The 24548-nt window shown below is 31.6% G+C and overlaps 3 protein-coding genes across 3 annotated transcripts; 2 read left to right on the plus strand and 1 right to left on the minus strand.

The window, feature by feature from the left end:
• Window positions 1-10166: 10166 nt before the first annotated feature.
• On the plus strand, window positions 10167-12302 carry HZ24 (HD-Zip I family transcription factor HZ24). The gene is made up of 3 exons (NM_001353495.1): window positions 10167-10492; window positions 10984-11381; window positions 11803-12302. Exons 1-3 carry the CDS (start codon window positions 10384-10386, stop codon window positions 12187-12189), a joined length of 894 nt encoding a protein of 297 aa, NP_001340424.1. The 5' UTR covers window positions 10167-10383; the 3' UTR covers window positions 12190-12302.
• A 6419-nt stretch (window positions 12303-18721) lies between these two features.
• Window positions 18722-19435, plus strand: LOC107017944 (thioredoxin H4-like). The gene is made up of 3 exons (XM_015218247.2): window positions 18722-18925; window positions 19008-19130; window positions 19199-19435. Exons 1-3 carry the CDS (start codon window positions 18779-18781, stop codon window positions 19328-19330), a joined length of 402 nt encoding a protein of 133 aa, XP_015073733.1. The 5' UTR covers window positions 18722-18778; the 3' UTR covers window positions 19331-19435.
• A 150-nt stretch (window positions 19436-19585) lies between these two features.
• Window positions 19586-24446, minus strand: LOC107017943 (dnaJ homolog subfamily B member 1-like). The gene is made up of 2 exons (XM_015218245.2): window positions 23538-24446; window positions 19586-20430 (listed from the first exon to the last, which is right to left on the minus strand). Exons 1-2 carry the CDS (start codon window positions 24005-24007, stop codon window positions 19968-19970), a joined length of 933 nt encoding a protein of 310 aa, XP_015073731.1. The 5' UTR covers window positions 24008-24446; the 3' UTR covers window positions 19586-19967.
• Between the last annotated feature and the right edge of the window lie 102 nt (window positions 24447-24548).

Consider the following 24548-nt stretch of genomic DNA (forward strand, 5'->3'; position numbering starts at 1 on the left):
TATAAGAAAGAAGAGAAGGGAAGAAGTGATATTTTAGGTAGTTTATTATTTTGTCTTGTATTGTTTGACCAATGACCTAAAACAATAAATGTAAAGGTTGATAACCCCACCATCCCATTTAAGATATGTTTTTTTAATCGGTATTCAAATAAATTTAGATTCGCATCAAAAAATTGAATAAGAAGGATAAAACGTTTTCTAATAAAAAAAATTGACTTTGTACCTCTCTTTCAAACTAAAAATCTCTTTAAGAAGTATATTATCGGTACTTATCACTCTACCATAATATATTGTTGTTGGTTTGCTATGTTGTTTTATTGACATAATGTATAAATATGACGTAAGTTGGCAATTATGACTTTTAATTTTGGTGTGCATAAGTAGACATTTAAATTTATATAAAATTGAGCAAATTAACACATTTGTCCTACATGACACCTTATATGATAATTTTATGTCCTACATGGCGTCCTACATGTATCGTGCTATATAGGAGATTTATTTCTATCTGTTCCATTTTATACAAGTTTAAATGTTTATTTGTGCCACAATCAAAATTCAAAGACATAATTATTCGTTAAAGTCAAGTTAAGGATTATATTTATGTATTGCGTATGTTTTATTACATACCAGAAATGTTTTCTTTTTTTTTTCTTCTCCTTTAATTAATTAGAAGTTTTTCTTTTTCTTTTTTAATTCCACTTGTTGCTTTTTGTAATATATTATATAATATATAATAAATATGTAATGAAATAAAGAATTGATTCTTTTATAACCTTGAATACACGCGTTGCAATGGGATCAATTTAGGCTTCCATGGGAATCCATGCGCTTCTTTTCTAATAAATAAAATAATGAAACTCATATAAAGGCGGTTCAATGATAAAAGAAAAAGGCAAAAAAAAAAAAATATTTTTAAAAAAATTATCTTAATTGTCGCTAAATATTTTTATAAATATTAACTCAATTATTGCTAAATATTTTTCTACGTCCCTTTTATTATAGTGATCACTCAACTATCGAATGCAAACATATGTTTCTCGTTGTCTATCTTGACCTCTTAAATATGTTATGTAAAAATATACGTATTCAAAAAAACTACTAGAAATTGACATGAATTGAAATTGCTTTTAACACAATGTTCCCTTTATATATTATTCTAAAAATATTATTTTCGCAAATATTTTTTGATCTGATTCGATAGGGTTTTGGATGGGGTCCTTACTAAAAGGATGTGCTCTTAAACATTTACTTGAACAATATTTCCATACATGAGATATTCTTACCATCCATATGCATATTCTTACGGTTAAATTATTGACGCGTCTCTTTTTTTACAGTCAAGTAATTGAACGTTTTCGTAAAATAGATAAAAAAGAATGAGATTTCTTCATCCAAAATAGTATAAACACGCATGTAGTTGCAATGGCTTTTTCAAGTTTCCGACATCAAATTAAAAGCACCCTCAATGCAATTGTCCTTTCCATAATTTGATGGATGTAGATATACAATATGCTTTTCTTTTTTTTTTTGATTTGGTGAAATGTTATGAAAGTGTTTGTCCACTAAATTACTGCCACGTATAGATATATACATATCCTTTTAATAATGTTTCCTATTTAGAAGGACAACATATGATTTGTTGAAAGAAACATATGGATTTTATTTATCCTGAAAAACTTGTGTACGATTTACAACCCCTCATAATCTACCACCATTTCTTCCTAGGACACGTCGCTCTTCACGATTTTCTATATATTTTTCGACAAATAGTGTTTGACTGGTCATCCTTTTCTATATATAGTTATGTCGCGCACACTTTCAATGTCGAAACTAGTAGGCATTTGGAGATTATGTTTACTTTGTTTTCAATTTATTTGTATTAATTTGATTTAACATGAAATCATAAAAAGAAAAAAGTTAAAGATAAAAAAAATGGATTTGAGTTTTTAAACTAAAATTAATTATTTGAGTATTATAATATCCTTTAAATTTATGATCAAGGTATAATACTTCCTTAAAATTTAATATTTGAATTAAAAATTAAAGAGAAGTGGGATCGAGAGTCGAGTTTTCAATCGGGTTCGAGACTTGAAACCTAGGACGCGGAGCAGGAGTCGGTACTTAGGATACGGGTCAGAATCAATCGAGAGTCGAGACTTGAGACCCAGGTCAGGGTCAGGGATCGATACTTGAGACTCTGGTTAATGATGGGAGTCAATCGATACTAATTGGAACTAGAGACTCGAGTTAAGACCTAGGACTCGGGCCTGGGTAAGGACTCGAGACTCGAGTCGGTAGGGAGTTGGGTGGTGATGATTAAAGAGAGTTTTTGGAATGAATTCCTCAATAATCTATAAACTATATATGTTTGTAGATGTTCTATTAAAGTTATTAACTCATAAAATAAATTATGTTTTTCTTAGTTATATGATACCGGTAGGAGTCTTATCACCTCTTGTGATGTAAAAAGATGTGAAAACAGCACAACTTAATGCATAAGTTAGTGAATATATATTTTAATATTTTCTAGACAATTGTCATCAAAAATTCATTTCTCCATCTTTCTATCCCCACTTTCTCTTCATCTTTTATAAGTAGATAATATACTAATTAGGTTTGTATATATTGACCACTTTGACTACTTTTTGGATTTCTTCAAGCATTTAACTAATTTATCCTAAAAGAAAGTAATTAATTTTTACACTTAAATAATCACTATTCCATGAATTAATTTACTAGCTTGAACAATAAGAGTTGTATGTGAAGCCAATGATAAAAGAGAAGAACCAACAGATTTTAAGATTAAAAGTCTTCGAAAAGAGGTGCACATAACATCTTAATTAGGAAAGTAAAAATTTTATAAAATTAACACAAATTTACAAAATATTTACATGCACTTTTGGGTTCGATAAATTAAAGATATAACTTGATTGGAAAAAATTATGAGATCTGTTGAGATCGAAACAAACAATATATGTCACATATTTGAGTAACAATTATTTTTTTTTGTGAAAATGTTTGTCAAATTTAACGGCATGACGTAGTATATATAACAAATAGATGAGAAAAGAACTTGTAGATTGCATCATTTTGAAAAAGATAAATTAACTTATCCATAGCGCAAATAAACGTAGAATAATAAATAATTTTTTTTAATAAAAAAATCACCAATAAATAAATAAATAGAAAATTGTTTTGCTAAGTGGAGTTAGATTTTATTTGTTGTGGATGATGTAATAAAAAATACTAGTGGTTTGTTACATGCTCTTCGTGGAAGCTTGAAATATTCCAAAATTTCTAAAGCATGAAATAAATTAAATTCATTGAGTTGATATCTTGATATTCTTATGATCAATAATTATTATTTCAGATAAACATAGTTTAAAATCTACAAACTTAAAATAATTAAGTAGAGCACGAAAATATGTAAGGCTGGCCAAAGATAGTTTTATATAATTCTTACGCTTCTTGAGCTATTTTACTTGAAAGTGGAATCATTTTTATTGTTCTTTTGGTTATATTTTCTAATCGAAGAAAATTAAAATTAAAAAAATATAATTAAAATATTAACTATATATTTAACGAGTGACTATCTAAAAAAAATCAATTCCAAATTGGTAGGGTCAAATCAAGAGAAAGGACTAACACTAAGATGTGACAATACCCAAATTTTGTACCACACTAAATTCACCAATTCCAACTTTCAATAAATTGGAGAAATCATATAGTAAAACTAATTGGATTTTCATGTTTATTAAAATCTTATTTAAAAAGTATCCTCTTTATCAGGTCTTTTACAGTATGAAATAAGTCTTCATCAATCAAATTGGGGTGACTTTAGCATGTGAAAATTAATAATTTTATAAACATATGAGACTCGTGATACACTAAGGTACATTCCCCCTAGCAAACATTGAATTGATTAAATGTAGTCTATTTAAATTTTGAAGTGTGAAAGATAAATATCTTTTCGGTCAAATATATTAGAAAATATTTTATCCCATCTTTCGTCCTTTTTAAGAGTTCGAAACTTTAATAATGGATGGAAAATAAGTAATAGTCAAAATAACGTGTCCAAACAAAGTTGACAAAAAATTTTCCGTGCCGAATCAATAAATGAGAAGTCATAAGAAAATATTTTTTTAAAAAAATGTCAGAATGAGAGTAACTATTTCACTCGTATTCTGGCTTGATTGTAATAATGGAATGAACTGATATCCTACATGATCTTATGATTTTGTAGAGATCTGTGTTTTTTATCAATAGTCACTCGAGCCTAATCATTGGCAAACTCCTTTTGTGAGGGGGCACCTCTTTTCGCGCCCTTTGATATTATATACGTACTCACATTTTTAATTTTGACCTTATAATTTTTTATTTTTTTTTAGAGACCTTATAATTTCATATCATGATTTTATCTCTATAGTCAAACGGACTCTTAGAAAAGCTTAAATAACTTGGGCATATTGAAAAGGGTAAACAATAAGAGCAAACTACTTCTCTTCGTGCTAGTTCTTGGATATATTGGATAAATATATCTGATGCTTTCAAATATATGTATCCTAAATATATTTAAGTCAGATACATAAAAAAAAAGAAGTGATTAATTAAGAACGTAATTGAAATGTATAATTTAAGGAGAAAATCACTATTTTAACAATTTTTAAAATTTTGAGCATCTCCAATATCGCAACTCCTATTTTTTTTTCTATAAATTTGAATTCCTTTCCCTTTTTTTTTTCCAAGCAACAACAAATTAAACAATTCATGTATTTGAGCTTGTTTTGCCAAATATCTATTGTGTATCTTAAATATAACTAATTAATTAATTTAGATACACATCACATGTTAGAACTTAATTAATTGGGCCAGGAGTTAGATGGGCTTATGTGGGCCAAATAAGAAGACCAATGGCACAACTGTTCAAGGCCCATGGTTCATCTTGTCGATCCTATTTAGAATTGGGCTTTTTACCGAAATAATATGGGAAACTTACGTAAATATACTATAATAAAAAAATATTTATCATTTATAGCAATAACCATTTTTTTTTTCACTTGACCACTTTTAATTCATTTATAAGTTTAATACATATTACAAAAAATAATATTATAAAATAGTGAGTATTTAAATGAATATAAATAGAATCTCGTGTATCTCATCGTTGTAATTCTATACACATAAAGAAATATATATTTACAAGCTATATATTGTAATTTTTTGATGAAAAATATTGATAGACTCTTCTTAAGTATATGTGATTCCGTCACTATCCATTCAGACATTCCGGATGTTCCTAGATGGATCATTCCAGATTTTCGGTTTCAATACAAACGAGACGCTTCCTAATAACTATTTTCGATTAATTCATGATTTGTTTATCAATATGGCATCCAAAACTCCTTTAATTTTGATGTATTTAGCATCACATTAATTTAGGATTATAAAATCGAACTTTTTTAAAAAAGAAATGCTTAAACTATGTATCAACTCAAACTAGACCATTTTCTTTTAAACGATTTTTTTTTAAAGTTGACACGTGACAATTTATATTAGTAAAGTCAAATTGGATTTTGGATTGTATTACAAGTTCAATGAACTCTCATGAATTATAGTTTAAATTAATATTTGGGAAATTGGAATAATTGTGAGTCATCAAGTCCTCCAGAAAGAGCTCCACTTGAAAATGTTTTGACTTTTTATATATATATTAATTATAGTCTTAAAATTAAAATACTTATATACATTAATATTTCTGCTTTTTAAGAGACTAAAATCTTTATAATTTTCTAATTTTGGGGACTAGAAGTCCTATGTGATTTTCTACTCTGATTACTTGATTCGATGATATAAAAAGTTCACTATTTTATTAAATTTGGCTAAAGGAAACAAAAGGTGACAATCTTTTCATTATAAGTTAAAGTCAGTCTAATAGATATTTAAATTATTTGCTAAAATCAAAATATTATTCCTTTTAAAGTATCATATAAATTTCTCTTTTAGAACAAACATGATTTGTAGAATAAGGTTACACAAAACAAAAGGGTGGAACTTAGGAAAAACTATTTGATAATGTAATGTTTGCCCTAAAAGGGATAGCCACACAAGTTTTATGATGTTTCTTCCAAACGATAACTTAAAAGATCCGTTTGATTATTTATCGTGACTTAATGATATATTCAACCTTAAATTTTATGATGATTAAAAAAAGTTGAAATTTGCATACTTTCTCAAAATTGAGGGGTAAATTCTCGATCATTTTACATAATTTAAGAGTATATCTGATCTTTTTCTTTATAAAAAAATTATTTGTCAGAAAGCTTTTGCTATACGAATAACTAAATATTTAGAACAACCTTAACGATACTTTTGACTTTAACTTGTTCATTTTAGTAAATCATCAGTGTTTTATTACTTTTTCATACTATGATTACTATTCTCAGTATTTTTAATAGTTTCTTTCGCTATTTTTTTTATATGTCACAATTTTTATATTCAAACGTCTACTCGTAGAACGGAAGGAATGAAGATATTTTAGATTATGAGAGTGTAGTTTCACATCAATGGGGCACAAACTCTTTTAATAAGTTAAGGGCTGTACCAGTTGAGAGATACTTTGCAGATATACATGTGATCAAATTGACCACCCAATTCAACCAATTAAAAACCTTTAAAATATTTATTTATTTATTTATTATCAATTTTATTAAAAGGGTTCTTTAGCAATTCAATGAATTAGGCATGGGCACAACAGAAAGGTGGTAAAAACACTTTGGATTGGAAAGCTACAATATGTTTTTTGGGTTTATTCCGCGATATTGATATTTGTATTAAAATTTATTATTTTCGATTCAGATTGTTTAGAGCTACATTCAAGGTGAATGATGAGAATATTTTTATTAAGTATCTTTTCATATTTATATCTTAAATTTGAGAAATAACTTTATCTACTATATCACTTCTATTCATGTATTGATTTTTTCTTAATTACAAATTATTGATTACAAATACAGATATCTTGGACCCTTTTTTAGGTACCTAATTTTTATCTTTTGAAGTTGCCCTTTTTATCATGATTTTCTTAGGCCTATGCAACTTTTTATCCCTTCCCTTTTTCACTTTTTTTTTTGTTGAAGTTGTCAACAATAAATCTCTCTTAGATGAGATGAAAAGAATAAGTAAAATAAAATATGTAATTTTAATATAAGATCTACTTTTTTAATACTTGAATAGATTTTACTGAAATGATATATATATCTTGTTTTTATGGTTGGTATCTATTATATTATACTATTAGTTTAAATACTTATTTTGGTTTTTACTTAAATTTAATTATATCATGTCTTTTAAACTCGTTAGATAATAATAAAAAGTCTTATTTTATGATGTGCTCGCAATTTTGCCTAATATAACAACCTCACTATTTAACTAAGCTTTATCATGTATTTTATCTTTCTCAGTGTTACTCAAATTGTAAATATGCGACATTATAGAACGACAAAAATAATACAATCTATCAAAATATTGTATTCATTAAAACACGTTAAGAAGCAACAATAACAACCATCCACACAAAGTGTCAAATTTTCAAGTGCAAGGGCATAATAGTAAACTCACATCAAGCTCCTCTTGTCATTGTTGGGCTTTGTGGAGGCTTGTGAGCCGGCCCGACCCATTACTGAAACCCTAGGTTAACCATTTGGCTTTCCTATAAATATGATCCTTGTATTTGTAATTCCAGAGTAGCACAAGTGAAATAAAATCCTCCTGTTACAGTCGTGGAGTAGGGAAACCGAACCACGTTAAATTCTTGTGTGTCCCGTTTGTGTTCCGTTTCTCTTTTCTCTAGATTATTTGTGTGTGTTGTGTGTTTAATTCCCAACAATTGGTATCAGAGCGAGGTTTCAACAACATTGTAACACAAACTGTGAGAAATTGTCACCTAGGGTTCTTGTGTGAAGAACTGTGTGCAGGGAGGAGTAGCCGCCGTTACCGTGTGGGTAACCTCAAGCAGCAGCCGGCTAGGAGAACCGCGCAGGGTGCGAACAGCCGTCGTCCGTGTGCTGTCCGTCGCGCCGTTCCAGTGGCCGCCGCGTCGAGGAGCCTCAGATCCAGCCGCGAGCGTCCAGATCGTGAGCATCGTCCAAATCGCCGCCCGCTGTCTGTAGACGCCGTTAAGGGAATTGCCGAAGTCCTTTGAGATGGCAGAAGATGGGAAGTTCCGAATTGAGAAGTTCGATGGTACAGATTTCAGTTGGTGGAAGATGCAGATTGAAGATTTGCTGGTTCAGAAAGATTTGGACGTAGTGTTGGGTGACAAGCAAGGAAAATTGTCTGATGCAGAGTGGGCAGTTTTGGATCGGAAAGCTATGTCAGTTATCCGACTCTCGTTGACCAAGAATGTTGCGTTCAACATTCTTAAGGAGAAGACAGCGAAAGGCATCTTGGAAGCCTTGTCTAACATGTACGAGAAGCCATCTGCAGCAAACAAAATTTTTCTGATTAGAGAGTTGGTGAACACAAAGATGAAGGAAGGCAGTTCAGTTACCGAGCACATCAACTCATTGAATTCGATCTTAGCCAGACTTTTGTCAGTTGGCATTAAGTTCGATGATGAAGTTCAAGCTTTACTACTGTTATCATCATTGCCTGACAGTTGGTCCGGAACGGTTACAGCAGTTGCCAGTTCAGTGGGACCTAATGGATTCACCTTTGAGAAGATTCGTGATCTCGTTCTTGGCGAGGATGTCAGAAGAAGGAGTTCTGGAGAATCATCAGGTGATATGCTAAACGTCGTCAGAGGCAGAGGAAATAACAGAGGTAGTGGGAGCAGGAACCGAAGAAGGAGTCAGTCAAAGGCTCGGGATGGCTCAGGTGTAACATGTTGGAACTGCAAGGAGGTGGGGCATTTCAGGAATCAATGCCAGAAAGACAAACAAGTCAACATTGCAGAAGACAGCGTCAACGAGGATTTGTTTATCTGTTGCGCGGAGAGCAATGTGGATTCCTGGGTCATGGATTCTGGTGCTTCTTTTCACGCTACCCACAGCAGTGAAGCATTGCAGAATCTGGTTATTGGAGACTTTGGAAAGGTAAGGCTTGCAGACGATAGAGCTCTTGATGTTACGGGCATGGGTGACATGGTGCTGAAGACGCCAGTCGGTTTCTGGACCTTGAAGGATGTCAGAGTTGTTCCAAGCTTGACGAAAAGTTTGATTTCTGTTAGGCAGTTGGATGAACAGGGACATCATGTGAAGTTCGGAAATGGGCAGTGGAAGGTCGTGAGGGGCAATCTTGTCATGGCTCGTGGAACAAAAAGAGGATCGTTGTATATTGTCGGATTACCGTCTGAGGGAGTGACCGTCCCAGTTCAGAAGAAAAACAAAGTCCGGTTCACAGAATCTCGTGGGCAGAAGAAGGTTGTCTTTGCAAGAAAGAAACCCAGAGCCACAGGTCAGATTCAGGATGAACGAGCAAGGAAAGGTTCAGGAAGACCAGTCAGAGGCGTTCGTGGCAGTGGGAGCACCGGCCGTGCTTCAGCCAAGGCTCCTAGAAGACAGTGGGTCAAGAGAACCAGTATTCCAGCTGTTGATACGTCTCCAGAAAATTTCTTGCTGAGTATGGAGAGTGTTTGTTCTCAGGGAGTTCTAGGATCCGGCAGTTCGTGTCTCAAGTGGGAGCCGGTAGGGACCGAGGACGAGTCAAGGGCAGTTTCAGCCGTGACTGATGTGTTGAAGCTTCGGGGAGCTTCAACGGGCCTTTCAGTTGACTGATGAGAAGGCCGCTGTAGCAGGAGAGAGTTGAAAAAGATTACTAGACATACAAGTGTTCTAAGTGGATGACAGTTGAAATTCTTCAAGCCTCCAAGTGGGAGATTGTTGGGCTTTGTGGAGGCTTGTGAGCCGGCCCGACCCATTACTGAAACCCTAGGTTAACCATTTGGCTTTCCTATAAATATGATCCTTGTATTTGTAATTCCAGAGTAGCACAAGTGAAATAAAATCCTCCTGTTACAGTCGTGGAGTAGGGAAACCGAACCACGTTAAATTCTTGTGTGTCCCGTTTGTGTTCTGTTTCTCTTTTCTCTAGATTATTTGTGTGTGTTGTGTGTTTAATTCCCAACACTTGTCACACTTCTATATAGTTATCTTTTTATTAACCTCCTTGTAGCCCTCAAAAAATCTCCTCTCTATTTTTTCTCTTTCTCTATGTTGAGTTCTCATCTTCCTTGTCTACTTCTACTTCTTTTTCTCAATATTAAATGTGATCCTCATTTATAGTACTCATCACAAACTTTCTTAGTAACAATTCAATAGTCCAATTTTCCTTTTCTTGATCCTCCTCTCAACTCCTAATACCAAAAAAAATTTAGAGGATAATATGGAGGTAGCAAGAGTTCATGAAGGTTCTAACAATGGCTTTATACTTCCAAATGAAATTCTTCCTCCTACTTCTAATTGGATATCTAATTCTTCCTCTATTTTTCATGGTAAGGTTTCTTCAACGAAAAATTATATTATTTATACATGGTAAAAATTGAATATTGTTTATGTATGTATAGTTATTGAACTCCTTTCAGTTAGTTCGTGTGTTTACTTTCACATACTTTCAACTGAGTCAACGAAAATTCTGATTTCACCACTGATATGTGTGTGATCCTTCGATAATCAAGAGATTATGATCATCAATTATAGACCTAAGGTTGTAAATATTGACAAGGAAATGATTGAATTTTCTGTTCAATTTTTAGATGCCTTGTGCCCTACTTATGTTGTTTTTATTTCAAGAAAAAATAACAAATTTTATGTATATGTAGTTGGCTTTTGTTTTCACATGTTAATATAAAAAGCTCTTAGTAGCTGACTATCTGAACTTTCATCTTCTAATTGGTGAGTGTTTGATTTTTCACCCAGTAATCTCGTCGTGCATTTGTGAAATTGAAATGAACCAAGATTTGTGAACTTCATTGCTCTGTTTCAGGCTCTGTATCGATGGTAAATTTCGATCAAGATCGAGTACAGAAGTCTAAAAAGAGGTCTTTTTTAGCACAACTTGATCAAGACGACAGTAGTAGCAATGATGACAATTACAATTATCATCACCAAAGTGAAAAGAAAAGACGATTGTTACCAAAACAAGTTGAGTATCTTGAGAAAAGTTTCGAGGTAGAAAACAAGCTTGAACCTGAAAGGAAAGTACAATTAGCTAAAGAAACTGGATTGCAGCCTAGACAAGTTGCTATTTGGTTTCAAAATCGACGAGCACGATGCAAAACGAAACAACTTGAGAAGGATTATGATGTCCTTAAAGCTAGCTTTGATAAATTGAAGACTCAATATGATTGTCTCTTCAAAGAGAATGGAAGCTTGAGAAATGAGGTAAATTTAGTCAAGAAATCATTTATACATTATTTGAATTATATCAATAATGATACTTATTAGAAGTGTACAAAGGTAGATTTTTTGAAAACATTTATGCTACGTGATATCTGTTTAGCCGTGAAATTTGAAATGTGATTGGGAGTTCTACTCACAAAAATTTCAAATTTTGTCCAAGTAAATGTATATCCTAACTCCTAACACAAGTTCAAAAACCACAATTTGTGCGCGTTTGACCATGTTTTATTGATTTTGGTCAAACATGTCTTTCACAGTTCAAACTTTGTATAAAGTGAAAAGATTTTGCGACCAAACATCTTAAATTTCTAAGTTTCAATTTCAAAATCTACTGTCTAACATGTGCAAAATCGCAAAATATGATCTAGGTCTTCACTTTTTTTTCCCCTTTTGTGTTCAATAGGTACATTTACTCAAAGAGAAGTTGATCAACAGAGTAAAAGGGAAGGAAATTTTAGAATTTATTAGTCCACTTGATCATGTAGAACCTCAAAATCCTTCTATTGGAGTTGATTCAAGTTTAGCAATGGTGAAATGCAAGCAAGAAGATGCAAAAAGTGATGTTCTTGATTCAGACAGCCCGCGTTTTACTGACGGAGATTACACTTCATATTTGAAGCCTGCTGATTCTTCAAATGTATTTCAGACAGAACACTCTGATTTTTCTCGAGAAAATGACACATTATGCTTCCCAAAACTTGAAGAACATCATCATCATGATGATTTACCTGTTAATTCTTGTAATTTGGGTTTTCAAATTGAGGATCAATCTTGGTTCTCACATTATTGAGGATCATATAAAGGGAAAAGAAGCATTTGTGCTACATTTCCATTTTTAATTTACACCAATAATATGTTGTATGTATAGGTCCATTTGGAATGAGATGAAGATCTTTGTTATTCCATTCGGTGTCCGTATTGCATGGTCAATTCAGGGGTGATGCTCTCAACAGAAATTTCTCGATACCTAGGGTTTGAACCTGCATAAATGATAGTTTGATATTTTATACACCCCTAACTCTTTTATGGACCATGTTAAGCTATGTGTTTCACTGTAATAACTTTGTTGGGATCAATGAGAATAAAAATGAAGAACAAAATATTTTTATGTGAAAACATCCAACTGATCATAAGGATGAAAAAAAAATTACGATCTATATCTTTATATGATTTCTCCTGATTTATAAGCCTCGACAAAATATAGATTACCACACTTACAATCTAGGAATTGACTCTAATTACTACATTACAACAAATATTCAGATCCTTTATCCTACTTCAAGTTTAAACATAGACTCAACATTGTTTCCTCGATTTTCTATAAATCTTTACTTAATGCAAATTTACCTTTCAGACAAAAAAAAAAGTGGATTATAAATTTACACAATATACACATTTTTGCTCTATTTTCTACAAATCTTTAGTTGATACAAATTTTCCTTTAAGACAAAAAAAAAATTAAAAAAAGGATGTTGAAATTTGGCTTTTATTTAATTTTGTAAAATTTGACATTGTGACACATCCCCATCGTTTTTAAATATTTTTATTACAGGAATCAAGGATTATTTTAAAAACATGAACATCTTGCTGATGCATTGATTGTTATAAAATGTCTCATTTCTAGACTTTTAGTGTCCCTTATAAACATATTTTAATAGCTAAAATCTTCCTAGAAACTACTATAATTTGTTCTTTAATAAAAGATTCTATCACTTCTAGCACGTAGCCTTGATGGAACAAATTAAATTATATATATATATATATATATTCCAAGTCCATTAAGAACCAATACTTCTTTAAATTAATTTTAATTTGAAAATAGCTTTGGAACCTTACCAAACACTAGTTATAGCCACAAGTTCTTGAAGGGAATCAAGTTTTCATATTGTTACCAATGATTAAGAGACAAAACCAAGATCATAGTAGTTAATATATAATTTTTCCATGTAACGGTGTCACAAATATATTTAGCGATCATTGAATAAATGTTATTACATCTAGAGTCGCTAAAGTTTTTAACGATATTTATATGAAACATTGGTTATAAATACTGATACTTATTATTATTGTTAGATTTTTTATTTATGGTAATGTCATGTCATGCTCTTTTTTTCTACTCTCATTGACTCGAAGTGTAAAAGAAAATTCATGTATTTTAGAAACGTTATAAACTACCTAATCTTTATTATAATATTTAAATTAGAAGAAGATGTGAATTTGCAACAGCAAATGCACCACATTATATATTTATTTATTAAAATATTTACATAGGACTAAAGTATATATACATTGAATAATGAATATAGTCATGATATCCCACAATTACTTACATAAAGCTTGGATTCAATTTTTTATCACAATATATACATGAGTAAATTATGAGTTCAACTGAATTCAATTATTTTTAAATATTAAAATTAGTTATAATTTCAAAAATATGTATAATAATAGGTTTAATAGTGAATGTTTTAACGATTTCATCGATTTATTTAAATTTTGAATAGTATCGAGACAGGTCCTAAGTTAACTAACACTTGCAAGTTGCAATACAATGTACCACCTGCGTTACAGATTGGACATGATCAGTTTTATATGTTCGACAAGGTATTTGGTGTATCAAAAATTTGTGTCCCAAACCTCAACATGCACCGAATAGTACTCGTTCATTGAAAAGTTTCACGTTGAAATTAAAGTATTTTCTAATAAAGATGACTTCGTATTTAGAGGGACGTAAACTTATGAAAACAAAAGTTCTATCATCACTACGAGATCATTTAAGCAAAAAGTTATTGAAATTTGTTTTTATAAATTATTCGATAAAATTTTGATTAGATACGTGTCCAATTTAAGAGAGTAATTTGACTTAGATATGTTAATTAGGACATTGAAAGTGTGTCATTCAATTAGGACATGAAGAATAAATTAATAACAGTACTAATAATAAAAAGATTCTTTTTACTTATCTCATTACTTATTGTCATGAGAATTTTGTACTTAAATTATTGATAGCCTTAGAAACATTTCTTAACTTAACTAACTAAACTTAGATACATTGTTGATATGCAACATGGCATATCAAGTGATCTCAAACTCTTGTAAAAGTATGCGACTCTTAATGAAAAATTGAGCACTGTGTTGAAAACACCTCTAAATTTGACGATAATTTAGAGGTGGATTTCATTCATGTTCCAAATTCGAATGTGTATTTCAGTTTTATTAGTCAAATAAATGAATGCTCTTAAAATTGTCAATAATTTAGAAATAAAATAAATAATCTACCCTAAATTTAAAAATATATTAATCATAAAATAATTATCCCAAACTTTACAACCAAATAATAACTTAAAAGATATACTACAAAACTATAATTTATCCATCATCATAAAAACACAAAAAAAATCTTATAGTGAGTAGACAAATGCCACGCAAGCAGAGTATCATATACCACAGAAGCTCTTAAGCCCATGGGCCCATTTATAAAAGCGGGCCCATTGATAGTGATGGGCTGTGTTAACGTGGCAGAAAGTAAACGGTGTAAAGAAAAAAGTGGGCCTGCGGGCCCATAACATCGCTTTCATTTACTCTTTTCAGATAAGATTACAAAATTGGGGGCCCAATTACGGACCTTTAAATGGGCTGGGCTTTGGGCTTGAAGCATAAGTGTCCAAAATTGTAACACGTGGACAATCGTTTTCATGGGGCACCACTGACCACGTGCGTACCATGTATGCATGTCTCATTATATCTCAACCAACTATATATCCTTTTCAGTTCGATACTCGTATTAAAGTTCGATTATTTTTAATTTGTATTGTGTAGAATGTTATTATCGTTTTGTATCAATAGTTTTTCTACCTTCAAAACACTAACCTTAACCGTTTATTTAAGGTAGAAATAATCTCATCTGTTGCACTACGTTCGTTAATGATTCAAGGAACAATTTTAACAATAGTTATCCCTTTTTTAGTTACACCAATGAAATTTACACCCTAACATTTAATCGTTAGGTTTTTATGTTTTTTATTTGACTTATTGAATATCAATTTGTTAGACATGTTAAATCGTTATCGAATTATTAAGATATCTAATGATTGAATATTGATACTTTATAGCATAATCACAGGTTTGAGGCAGTTAGAATGAAAGTATAAAACTAAATCTTGAGTAAAGAATTCCATATATTGAATGTCATAAATATAATCTATTAATTTATTATTGTATTATTAGTTAATCGGTTAAAAAAAAACTCAAATCATTAAAAACTAAAGCTTGTAAAGTTACCTTAATACACTGTAAAGATGAATTGTGTCGAGTAGAGTTGTTCAAAATAAAAAAAAAATATTAATGATTTATCGATTTTAATATTTTTCATATATGTTTCTATACACAAAAATACCTTTCAACATTTCAAACTTTTGGGCTCTTCACTCCCAAACCGAATGGTTGCCACAAATTTATTTCAAAGCCCATTTATTCAAAATCTAAAAAGGAGTCCATACTAAAGTCAAATTGGCCCATTAAAAACAAAATCTACGAACAAATAAGCAAAAACTCAAGGAAACATTCAAAATAACAAATATTATATTTTAAATAGGATTTTATAGTTATAATTTACTTAATTATGAATAATAGCAAAATATTAGGGGAGGAGGAAAGAATTGGTGAGTGATATCTGTGAGAAAGAGAGAGAGAGGAGAAAGTGTATTTTTCTTTACAGATTTTGGAGAAAAAAAATATAACTACAAACTAATTTGTATCAAAATGAATACATATTAAGATGAGAAAGGCGAGTGAGATCGAGAGAGGGAGGAAAGAGGCAAACGAGATCAAGAGAGGGGGAGGAGAGAATATTGTATATTATATTTATTTTTGCATTGTATAAATTTATTTAGTACCTATTGTATTTGAAATACAACGAATTATATTTTGTATTTATTTTGCATTATATTATTTACTTATGTCAATTATATTCGAAATACAACGACTACAATTGCATTCATCTTCTCATTGATTGGAGACAAATGCATTTGATAGAGAAAATATTGCATATTATATTCGTATGAATACAAATATATACAAGAATATAAAAAAAAAATCGAATACAACTGAAATAAAATACAAAACTCTCATATATATATATATATATAGGAGATAATATATATGAAACAAGAGAGAGGGGAAATTTTTGCAATAAAAACAACATATTACTCTTTTAAATAATATTTTTAAACTATAATTATTTTTCATAAATAAATTGCTAATTTTGAAGTTGCATAAATAAAATGGAGGAATAAATTATAAGTATTGACTATTGAGAATCACGTAGTTGGCTTAATTTGCAAAATTGGTCAAAAGGAATAAAGTGAGGAGCATTTAATCACAAGAAAAAGAAATAGGACTACCACCCATTTGTACAATGTGCTGGCCAACCATAAGATATATTATAATAAACCTATTATAATGAACCAATAATTCATTCTATTTTTTTAAAAAATCGTTCGATATTTATATTAGAATTTGATTATCGATTTGTGCGTAGGGGTTTATCCGTGGAGAAATGATTATCAATGTATTTTTTTATTCTCAAGACTAGAACTCATCAAAATATCTGATTAAGAGAGAAATAACTTTATTTGCTGCACCACATTCGTAAGAGATAATAATTGTGTAAATGAACCAAACTCACAATCACATCTTTTGTCTAAAATTTTTCACTTAGTAATATGTATTCTTACGTCAAGTTATATGACTTAACCATTGTAACTAATTATTGAGAAAAAATATACATATTGCACCTTATGATTATTCAAAACACAAATTATATATTTATAATTTTAACTAATTAGACGATCTAATTTCCATGATAGGGTGGCATACAAATCATTGTTGTATTTCATTTCTAAAAGCAGGAGATCGATAATACTTATTGATATTAGGTGTATTTAGATATTTATTTTATGATATTTATTCACTATTGATTTTCGATAATTCTTAATAAATTATATATAGAAGTATAATTTTACTATATCAGACTTTGAATATACATATCTTATTAAAAAATAACTATAACTAATCACACATTCATACTCAAGAAATATAGAGAGAAAAAAAATCACAACCAAACTACTAAAAGAAAAGAAAATGAACTAAATTTCAGAGTTCTAAATGATTCTTTTGGAATTTAATAGCAAAAACATAATTTTACGATTTTTATAAATCTAATTCATTGAAATGTCACTATATTATTTAGCGATCACATGTGCTTGCATGTGCATTTGAGAGCAACAACATCTGATTATTAATTGAAGCAAATAATATAAACTAATGCATTAAAATTATGTGGAAAATCATTTTTTTTTCTTATTTTGTGTATATTAATGTTGCTAACTGCTGCACCCACTGCTTTTAATTTTCTTCTTCTTTGAGGCATTGCGTTTAAGTTGTAATTAGATGCCATTTATTTATGAGTTATAAATGTAAAATTAATGAGAATTAATATATATCTAGTTTATGCATTATATTAAAATTTCATCATGCAAGTTTAATTTATACCAACTGCTTTAATTAATGGAGAAGGAGTTAATTAAGTTTCCTAGCTCTCAAAATTCTTAGATTATTAGTAACTTGTTAAATTTTCTTTGTAAATAAACAATTAGGAGCTAGGCAATAATTTGGAGTACGAGAATAAAGTGCTAATGATCCCAATAGTGTAGTATAGTACAGCATCAACCTAAAAAGCAAAAGTGTTATTAGAGTTTAATTAACAATCATATATGCCATTAATCTGATATCGTGGATTCGAGTCTTACAGATAAGGAACGTTACCTTCAGAAGCGTATTCAAGATTTTAAAATGATAGATGCACTATTGCTGAAAGGTGGATCTAAGATATAAATTTGGTCATTTTGACATTTAAGTTCTTATTACTGAAATCGTTTAAATATGTATATTTAAAATGCCAAAAATGTTATTATTAATCAGTTAGAGTTATGTTACCTATTTTTAGAAAGAAGAATAAAACAAAATAGATATAAGATCCAAATTTCTAACCTCACTTAAAGGAGGTGCTCCCAATTATCAGCACGATATGATACTCCAAGTGTGAATTCACACATCTATATTTCAATTTTTTTTATAAAAAATATAACAATATTGGGAGGGGAACATGAATTCACGTGAACTCGTAACACCCCTTGCATACGCCCCTGATGAATGCATGATCTAAATTTAGTCGAAGCTCCAATGCAAAAAGCAAGTTAAATGACTAAAGAATATATTCTGCTTCAATTTGAATAAGATTTTCCCTCACGTTAGCAAGAACTATAAGTAGTAAGCCAAGTGATTTCTTCCACTAATCCAAAGTTCTAATTGTTGAGAAAATGGGGGCCAACAACTCTTCTTCTTGGAAACAAACTAATAATAATGCACTAGCATTAACTCTACCCATGAAGAATCAAGTCATTCATTTCCATTCCTCAACAACATGGAAAATCCATTTTGATTCTTTGAAACAAACTAACAAGTTGGTAATATTCATTTCACATGGTTTTTTCTTACAAATATTTTAAAGAAGATATTTCATACAAGTCTTCTTCTTGTGGTTGCTAGATTGTTATTGACTTCACAGCTTCATGGTGTGGTCCTTGCCGACACATGGAGCCAGTTATCAATGACTTCGCCTCTACATATACAGACGTCGTGTTCATCAAGATTGATGTGGATGAACTAGATGTACGAGTTTTTATTATATATTCTTTGCTTTCAAGTTTTGTATTGTTTTGCTAATTCGTTGAAAGCAGGACGTAGCTCAAGAATATGGGGTGCAAGCAATGCCAACGTTCGTGCTCATAAAGCAAGGGAAACTAGTTGATCAACTTGTGGGAGCAGATAAAGATGGACTGAAGAAAAAGATTGAAATAAACAAAGCTTAAGAAACCAAAAAATAGCAGTATTGCTTCAATAAGAGTGACAATAGAACTATTACCATTGTTGTATTTGGTTTGAATAAGAAGATGCCTTGTTTATTTTGTGTTTCATAGGATCTTTCTCTATACAACAAAGACCCCTCTCCTCTGTGTGTGTTCGCGTACCCTACATAAATGTCAACACTAACAAAAAAAGGTTTCGTGTTATTCTGGGTGAACAAGCAAAATGAAAAGCCAAAATCTGGACAGAAATCAAATATATGAATGTCAAAAAACAAACGAATAAGGTTCATTACTAGTCTGCCATAATCTGCAGCCACAGATGAAAATCAAATTCGAACAAGATAGTAAGCTACTCCCAACTCCAATTACTTAATATATAGCATCTACATCCAAATTAAATAAAATAGCACAGTTTTTAAAACTAGTAAACTAGCTAATGTGTTCCAACGTAATAATTATATATGGGCAGCTGGAGTAGCTGCTATATTAGCTCCTTTTATGGTGCTAAACAAAAGTGAACTTGAGAGGCATCGTTTCAAAACAGTAATCCTACTATGCACAATTCTCCTGTCTTATGTCTAGCATAAACCTTACGCAAACTTTTCAAGTATGTACATAAACAATCAGTCTTGGTAAAATCTCAAGTATAACCATGGTAGTCGGCAGTTCTGCCCAATACTCTTCTGATATCACATTTCTGATCTGAACTAAGCCTTGACGGGAATTTAACCTCAAACTTGATCCTCAAATTTCCTTTCTTTCCAGGTTCTTTCGATATTGGCATTCCTTCATTTGGGATTTTCTGCTCATGTCCTGGTTTAACAACATCCGTGATTGGTATAGTGAGTTCCCTTCCATCCAAAGCAGTCAGGTTGATAGTTTTCCCAGCGAGAGCATCTACTAATGAGATTTTTTGATTGATCACTAGATCATTCCCATCTCTCTTGAAAACGTCATGTGGCTTTTCATCTATTACAAAAATAAGATCACCAGGTGCAGCTCCAGACTCATGATTCCCTTTCTCTGGAAAAGTAATTTTTGTGCCTTTCTTCCAACCAGGTTTAATGTGTATTGCCAAGACCTCTTCAATAGTTGTGGGCTTACTGCAAATATAGTTCACACATGGAAGATAAAAATGATGAGACTAAGAACTAGTATTAGAACCATTAAGTGCAAACTAATTAGTTGTAACTTCTATATTAAATACATGCAACGGTAGAATCACATGTTCACAGAATTTTACTGTTAAGTCATTTCTGTGTTACCCCCTCACCTCCAAAAAGGCAATACTGCTTTAGTAGCCAGGATTTTTGTCCTCCCATCAGCTGTACTTTTTGTCAGAAACTATATCATCATTGCAACCAGGAAAGGAACATGCAGTATGACTAATCTACCTCCCTAGACCCTACTGATCATAACTAAGCAATGTTAAAAAACTTATATTCTGTAGGAAAAGTAGTTTTGATTTCTTCATTATTATTTCTTGCTTGTAACTAAATGAAATCCAATTATTCCTATAAGTTTACTCACGGGCAATCGTTTAAGCAGATGAAAGAAAAAACGCATATCAATGGATCCAATAGATATTGATTTTTGCAATTGCAGATAAACAAACCAACCTTTCGTCATTAATCTTCGGAGGCGAATTACATATTCATATCTACAATAAAAGAATTAGTGAGACTCCCTTTCTTTTGATATCCCCAATCTTATTGAATTTTGGAAGTCAACTCATTTCACGGGCCTGGTGAAATGCAAAACTACGACGAGGAATTCACATGGATTTAGGAAAGGCCTGCTGTATTTGTGTACAAGCTAAAGTTTTTTGAAAAATGAATATCTTTGGTCACTTTCATTGTCAAATAGGCTTTTCCTTCGTATACCTTACTTACCTCGACCTAGCGAAGCACAACAAAAAAGGTAGTCTTCTTTTTCTGTATTCAACCAAGAAAAACCCCTCCACCTGGATTCGAATCCTAATACTATTATTAAATATTAATTCAATAATAATAAAAGGAATATACCAACACAAGATCTTCTAAATCTTGAGATGGCAATTCCTATACATTCTCTTCTATTTGATTACGTGTTCTATTCTAAATCACTAAGAAAAAAATGAAAATAAAGACCTCCTGATTCTATTTATAGAAATAATTCCATTTATAGAAATAAATAGAAATCTTTAAAGAAATCAGATAAGTTAAAGAAGAAATCAGATAAGTAATTAATTTAGAATTCCCCGTCTTTAGAGAAAAAAACAAGAGAAACAGGAGAATTTGTCGAAGAGTAATATATAGTTAGAAGGTTCTACTAACTAAATAAAATGGAAATAAGTATAATGGAAATAAAATCGGATTCCAGTCAATGAATCTTGCAATGAGATATGCCCTACAATAAACCAATAAACAAAGCAAACTAGTCGGTTCGACCAAAATAAATTCTTGTTTTGACTAAATAGCTATGGATGACTTGACAATTCCAATTCGAATCGACCAATTGAATCTGGTATATTTTCCACGTTCACAGGAGTGCGTTTATGTTTCTGCTTTACGAATATGATTTTTTTGGGCATTTCTAATAATATCCATCCTTGTTCCTATTTTGGTATTTTTCATTTCCGGAGTGTTAGCCCCGATTAGCAAAGGGCAAGAGAAACTTTCTACTTATGAGTCGGGTATAGAACCAATGGGCGATGCTTGGTTACAATTTCGAATCCGTTATTATATGTTTGCTCTAGTTTTTGTTGTTTTTGATGTTGAAACGGTTTTTCTTTATCCATGGGCAATGAGTTTCGACGTATTGGGTGTATCTGTATTTATAGAAGCTTTCATTTTCGTGCTTATCTTAATTTTCGTTTAGTGCTAATAGAGGATAGAAGCAGATGCTCCTTAACAGTAAAAATATGCACTTTCTCAAAACAAAAGAGTATTGTTGCATAGGAAGATTTAAGTAATAATAGATGATAGAAGCGCACGTGTTTTGTAACAGTAACAATATGTAATTCCTCAAAGCAAAAGAGTAGTCTTGCATCTGAATTATTAAGTCTAACTAACTGGATGTAAAAATATAGGGAAAAACACTACCTCAGATAATATTCAGATCGATAAGCAACAAAGATGTTGTATTATTTTAAAACAAATCATTCTACAGTCCGCAAACTCACAAAAATTTCAATTTTACAACAACATACATAGTGTAATCCCACAAGTGGGGTCTGGGGAGGGTGGTGTGCATGCAACCTAACCTCAGATTCCATCATTTTCAAAATGAAAGCTTCAAAGAACATATTATCATTTTCCTCGTTGAGCTTGAAGAGATATCTAAAAGGTTTTCTCCCGAAACCAAGTGTACTATTCTCTGTTATACCAAAAAGGTAACTCCTAGAAGTTATGTCCAATAAGTCTCTCACTTTCGGAAATTGGGTTATAAATAAGCGATCAATCTCCCACCAGTCCACACAAAGGAATTAGACTAACATCCAGAGTTATCACTCATTTTATCAAGAAGCAGATGGTAAGAGCATATTAAGGACAACTTAGTTGTCACAAGTTAGCAAAGGGTTGATGAAAAAAGTTGATTTTAAATGGTCAAAAAGCAAAAAACTCGTTCGGCTTAGTTCCAACTGTAACATCACATCTACACATTCAAAACAGTATCATCAACTCTGGAATTTGATATCTTGTTTCTTCTCTGTAATTTCATACTACACAAACCACTTATATTCGTGCATCGTTGCTATCCCAACTAATACAAATAATTTTAAGTTAAATGTACTTTTACCAATGATAATCAAAGAAGAATTTTCCCTCGAGTCACCAATATCATTCACTCATTCTATATAATTCATGCATAACCCCCATATGATGAACAGTTCTGATACATTACTGTGGGATAATCTCAAAGGCACAGTTTCAAGTGGTTGAGACATGGGAGTAGTTTCCTAAGGATCCAGATTCATATGAAAACTATAACCAACCTTGATGGACATGATTTACTAGGCAATGTTCTGTCAAAATCACCACACAAAAGATCAAATCACTACTATCAACTCGAATTATCCCCGTCAATAGGCCAGATGTAATTCATTCCGCAAAGTAATGCAAATTTCTTATTGAGAAAACTAGATAACAGATTCTAATAGCAAATATGGATAGAGGATGTTATTCAGAAATATTAGCTGGTGTTTGTATAATGTAAGGTATTTACTTACCCAGTGCCATCAAGAACAATCCTTGAAATCTTCATTTTCCTCTTAGAGCCCTTGTATAACTCCTCCAAGGTACACGGCAACTTGTTCTCCACCGGCGCAGCTTTCCTAATCCGTACAGTACCACCAGTACTCCTACTATACCCATCCGATCCACCAAAAAATTCCGCGAAAATATCTTCCGCATCACGCGAATTGAACTTAAATCCTCTTCTATCACTAGGTGAGGATGGATCGAATTGACCAGATTTCAGTGCCTCATCACCATATATATCATAGATCTGACGCTTCTGAGGATCACTCAGCACATCATAAGCCTCAGATATCTGCTTGAATTTCGCTTCAGCTTCCTGCTTATTCTCACTATTCTTATCCGGATGCCATTTCATGGCCAATCTCTTATACGATTTCTTCAAATCTTCTTCACTTGCATTACGTGACACTTTCAGTGTCTTATAGTAATCAACACTCATATCTTTTTCTCTTCTCTTTCACTGTGCAGTTTTTTCTCTGTATCGTTGATGAAACCGAAGCAGGAATATATGTGTTTGTATATATATATATTATAAAAATAAATAACAGACTGTTCTCGAGAAATTTCTGGTAAGTTTGTTAAATCTGGAGAAAAGGAAGTCGTTGACCCGTACTCGACGGGGAAAAACACCGGCGAGTTGGCCGGTCGTCTAGGCGAATCAATGCGTATGGTAGAGAAATTGGCGGATGTTGTGCTAAGATACGCACAATGAGAGATTTTTACATAGAGTTTTTGTTTAAAATGACGGGGCTGTGATGACAACTGTACATGCCACGTAGGATTTTTAACGGTGACGGATTATAACGGAGGAATATAAGTTAGTGGGAGGTGAGTGAGAACGTGCTGTGCGCGTAAAAAATGGGCCGACAGAGTATCTTCTGTTGGAACTCTGTGCGCTTAACAGAATCTGTTTTCGCGATTTGGCAACTAGGCGGCTGTATATAATAATTTATCGAATTTTTTACCTTTAATTTTAAGAT

Source organism: Solanum pennellii, chromosome 4 (genome assembly GCF_001406875.1).
Source record: "Solanum pennellii chromosome 4, SPENNV200".
Lineage (NCBI taxonomy): Eukaryota > Viridiplantae > Streptophyta > Magnoliopsida > Solanales > Solanaceae > Solanum > Solanum pennellii.

Excerpts from the sequence above, each read along its gene's own strand:
- HZ24 (NM_001353495.1), top strand. The coding sequence starts at position 10,384 with ATGGAGGTAGCAAGAGTTCATGAAGGTTCTAACAATGGCTTTATACTT. Across the intron at positions 10,493-10,983 it reads TTCTTCCTCTATTTTTCATG|GCTCTGTATCGATGGTAAAT; the intron begins GTAAGGTTTCTT and ends GCTCTGTTTCAG. Across the intron at positions 11,382-11,802 it reads ATGGAAGCTTGAGAAATGAG|GTACATTTACTCAAAGAGAA; the intron begins GTAAATTTAGTC and ends TGTGTTCAATAG.
- LOC107017943 (XM_015218245.2), bottom strand. The coding sequence starts at position 24,007 with ATGAGTGTTGATTACTATAAGACACTGAAAGTGTCACGTAATGCAAGT. Across the intron at positions 20,431-23,537 it reads ATTGTTCTTGATGGCACTGG|TAAGCCCACAACTATTGAAG; the intron begins GTAAGTAAATAC and ends CTATATTTGCAG.
- LOC107017944 (XM_015218247.2), top strand. The coding sequence starts at position 18,779 with ATGGGGGCCAACAACTCTTCTTCTTGGAAACAAACTAATAATAATGCA. Across the intron at positions 18,926-19,007 it reads TGAAACAAACTAACAAGTTG|ATTGTTATTGACTTCACAGC; the intron begins GTAATATTCATT and ends TGTGGTTGCTAG. Across the intron at positions 19,131-19,198 it reads TTGATGTGGATGAACTAGAT|GACGTAGCTCAAGAATATGG; the intron begins GTACGAGTTTTT and ends CGTTGAAAGCAG.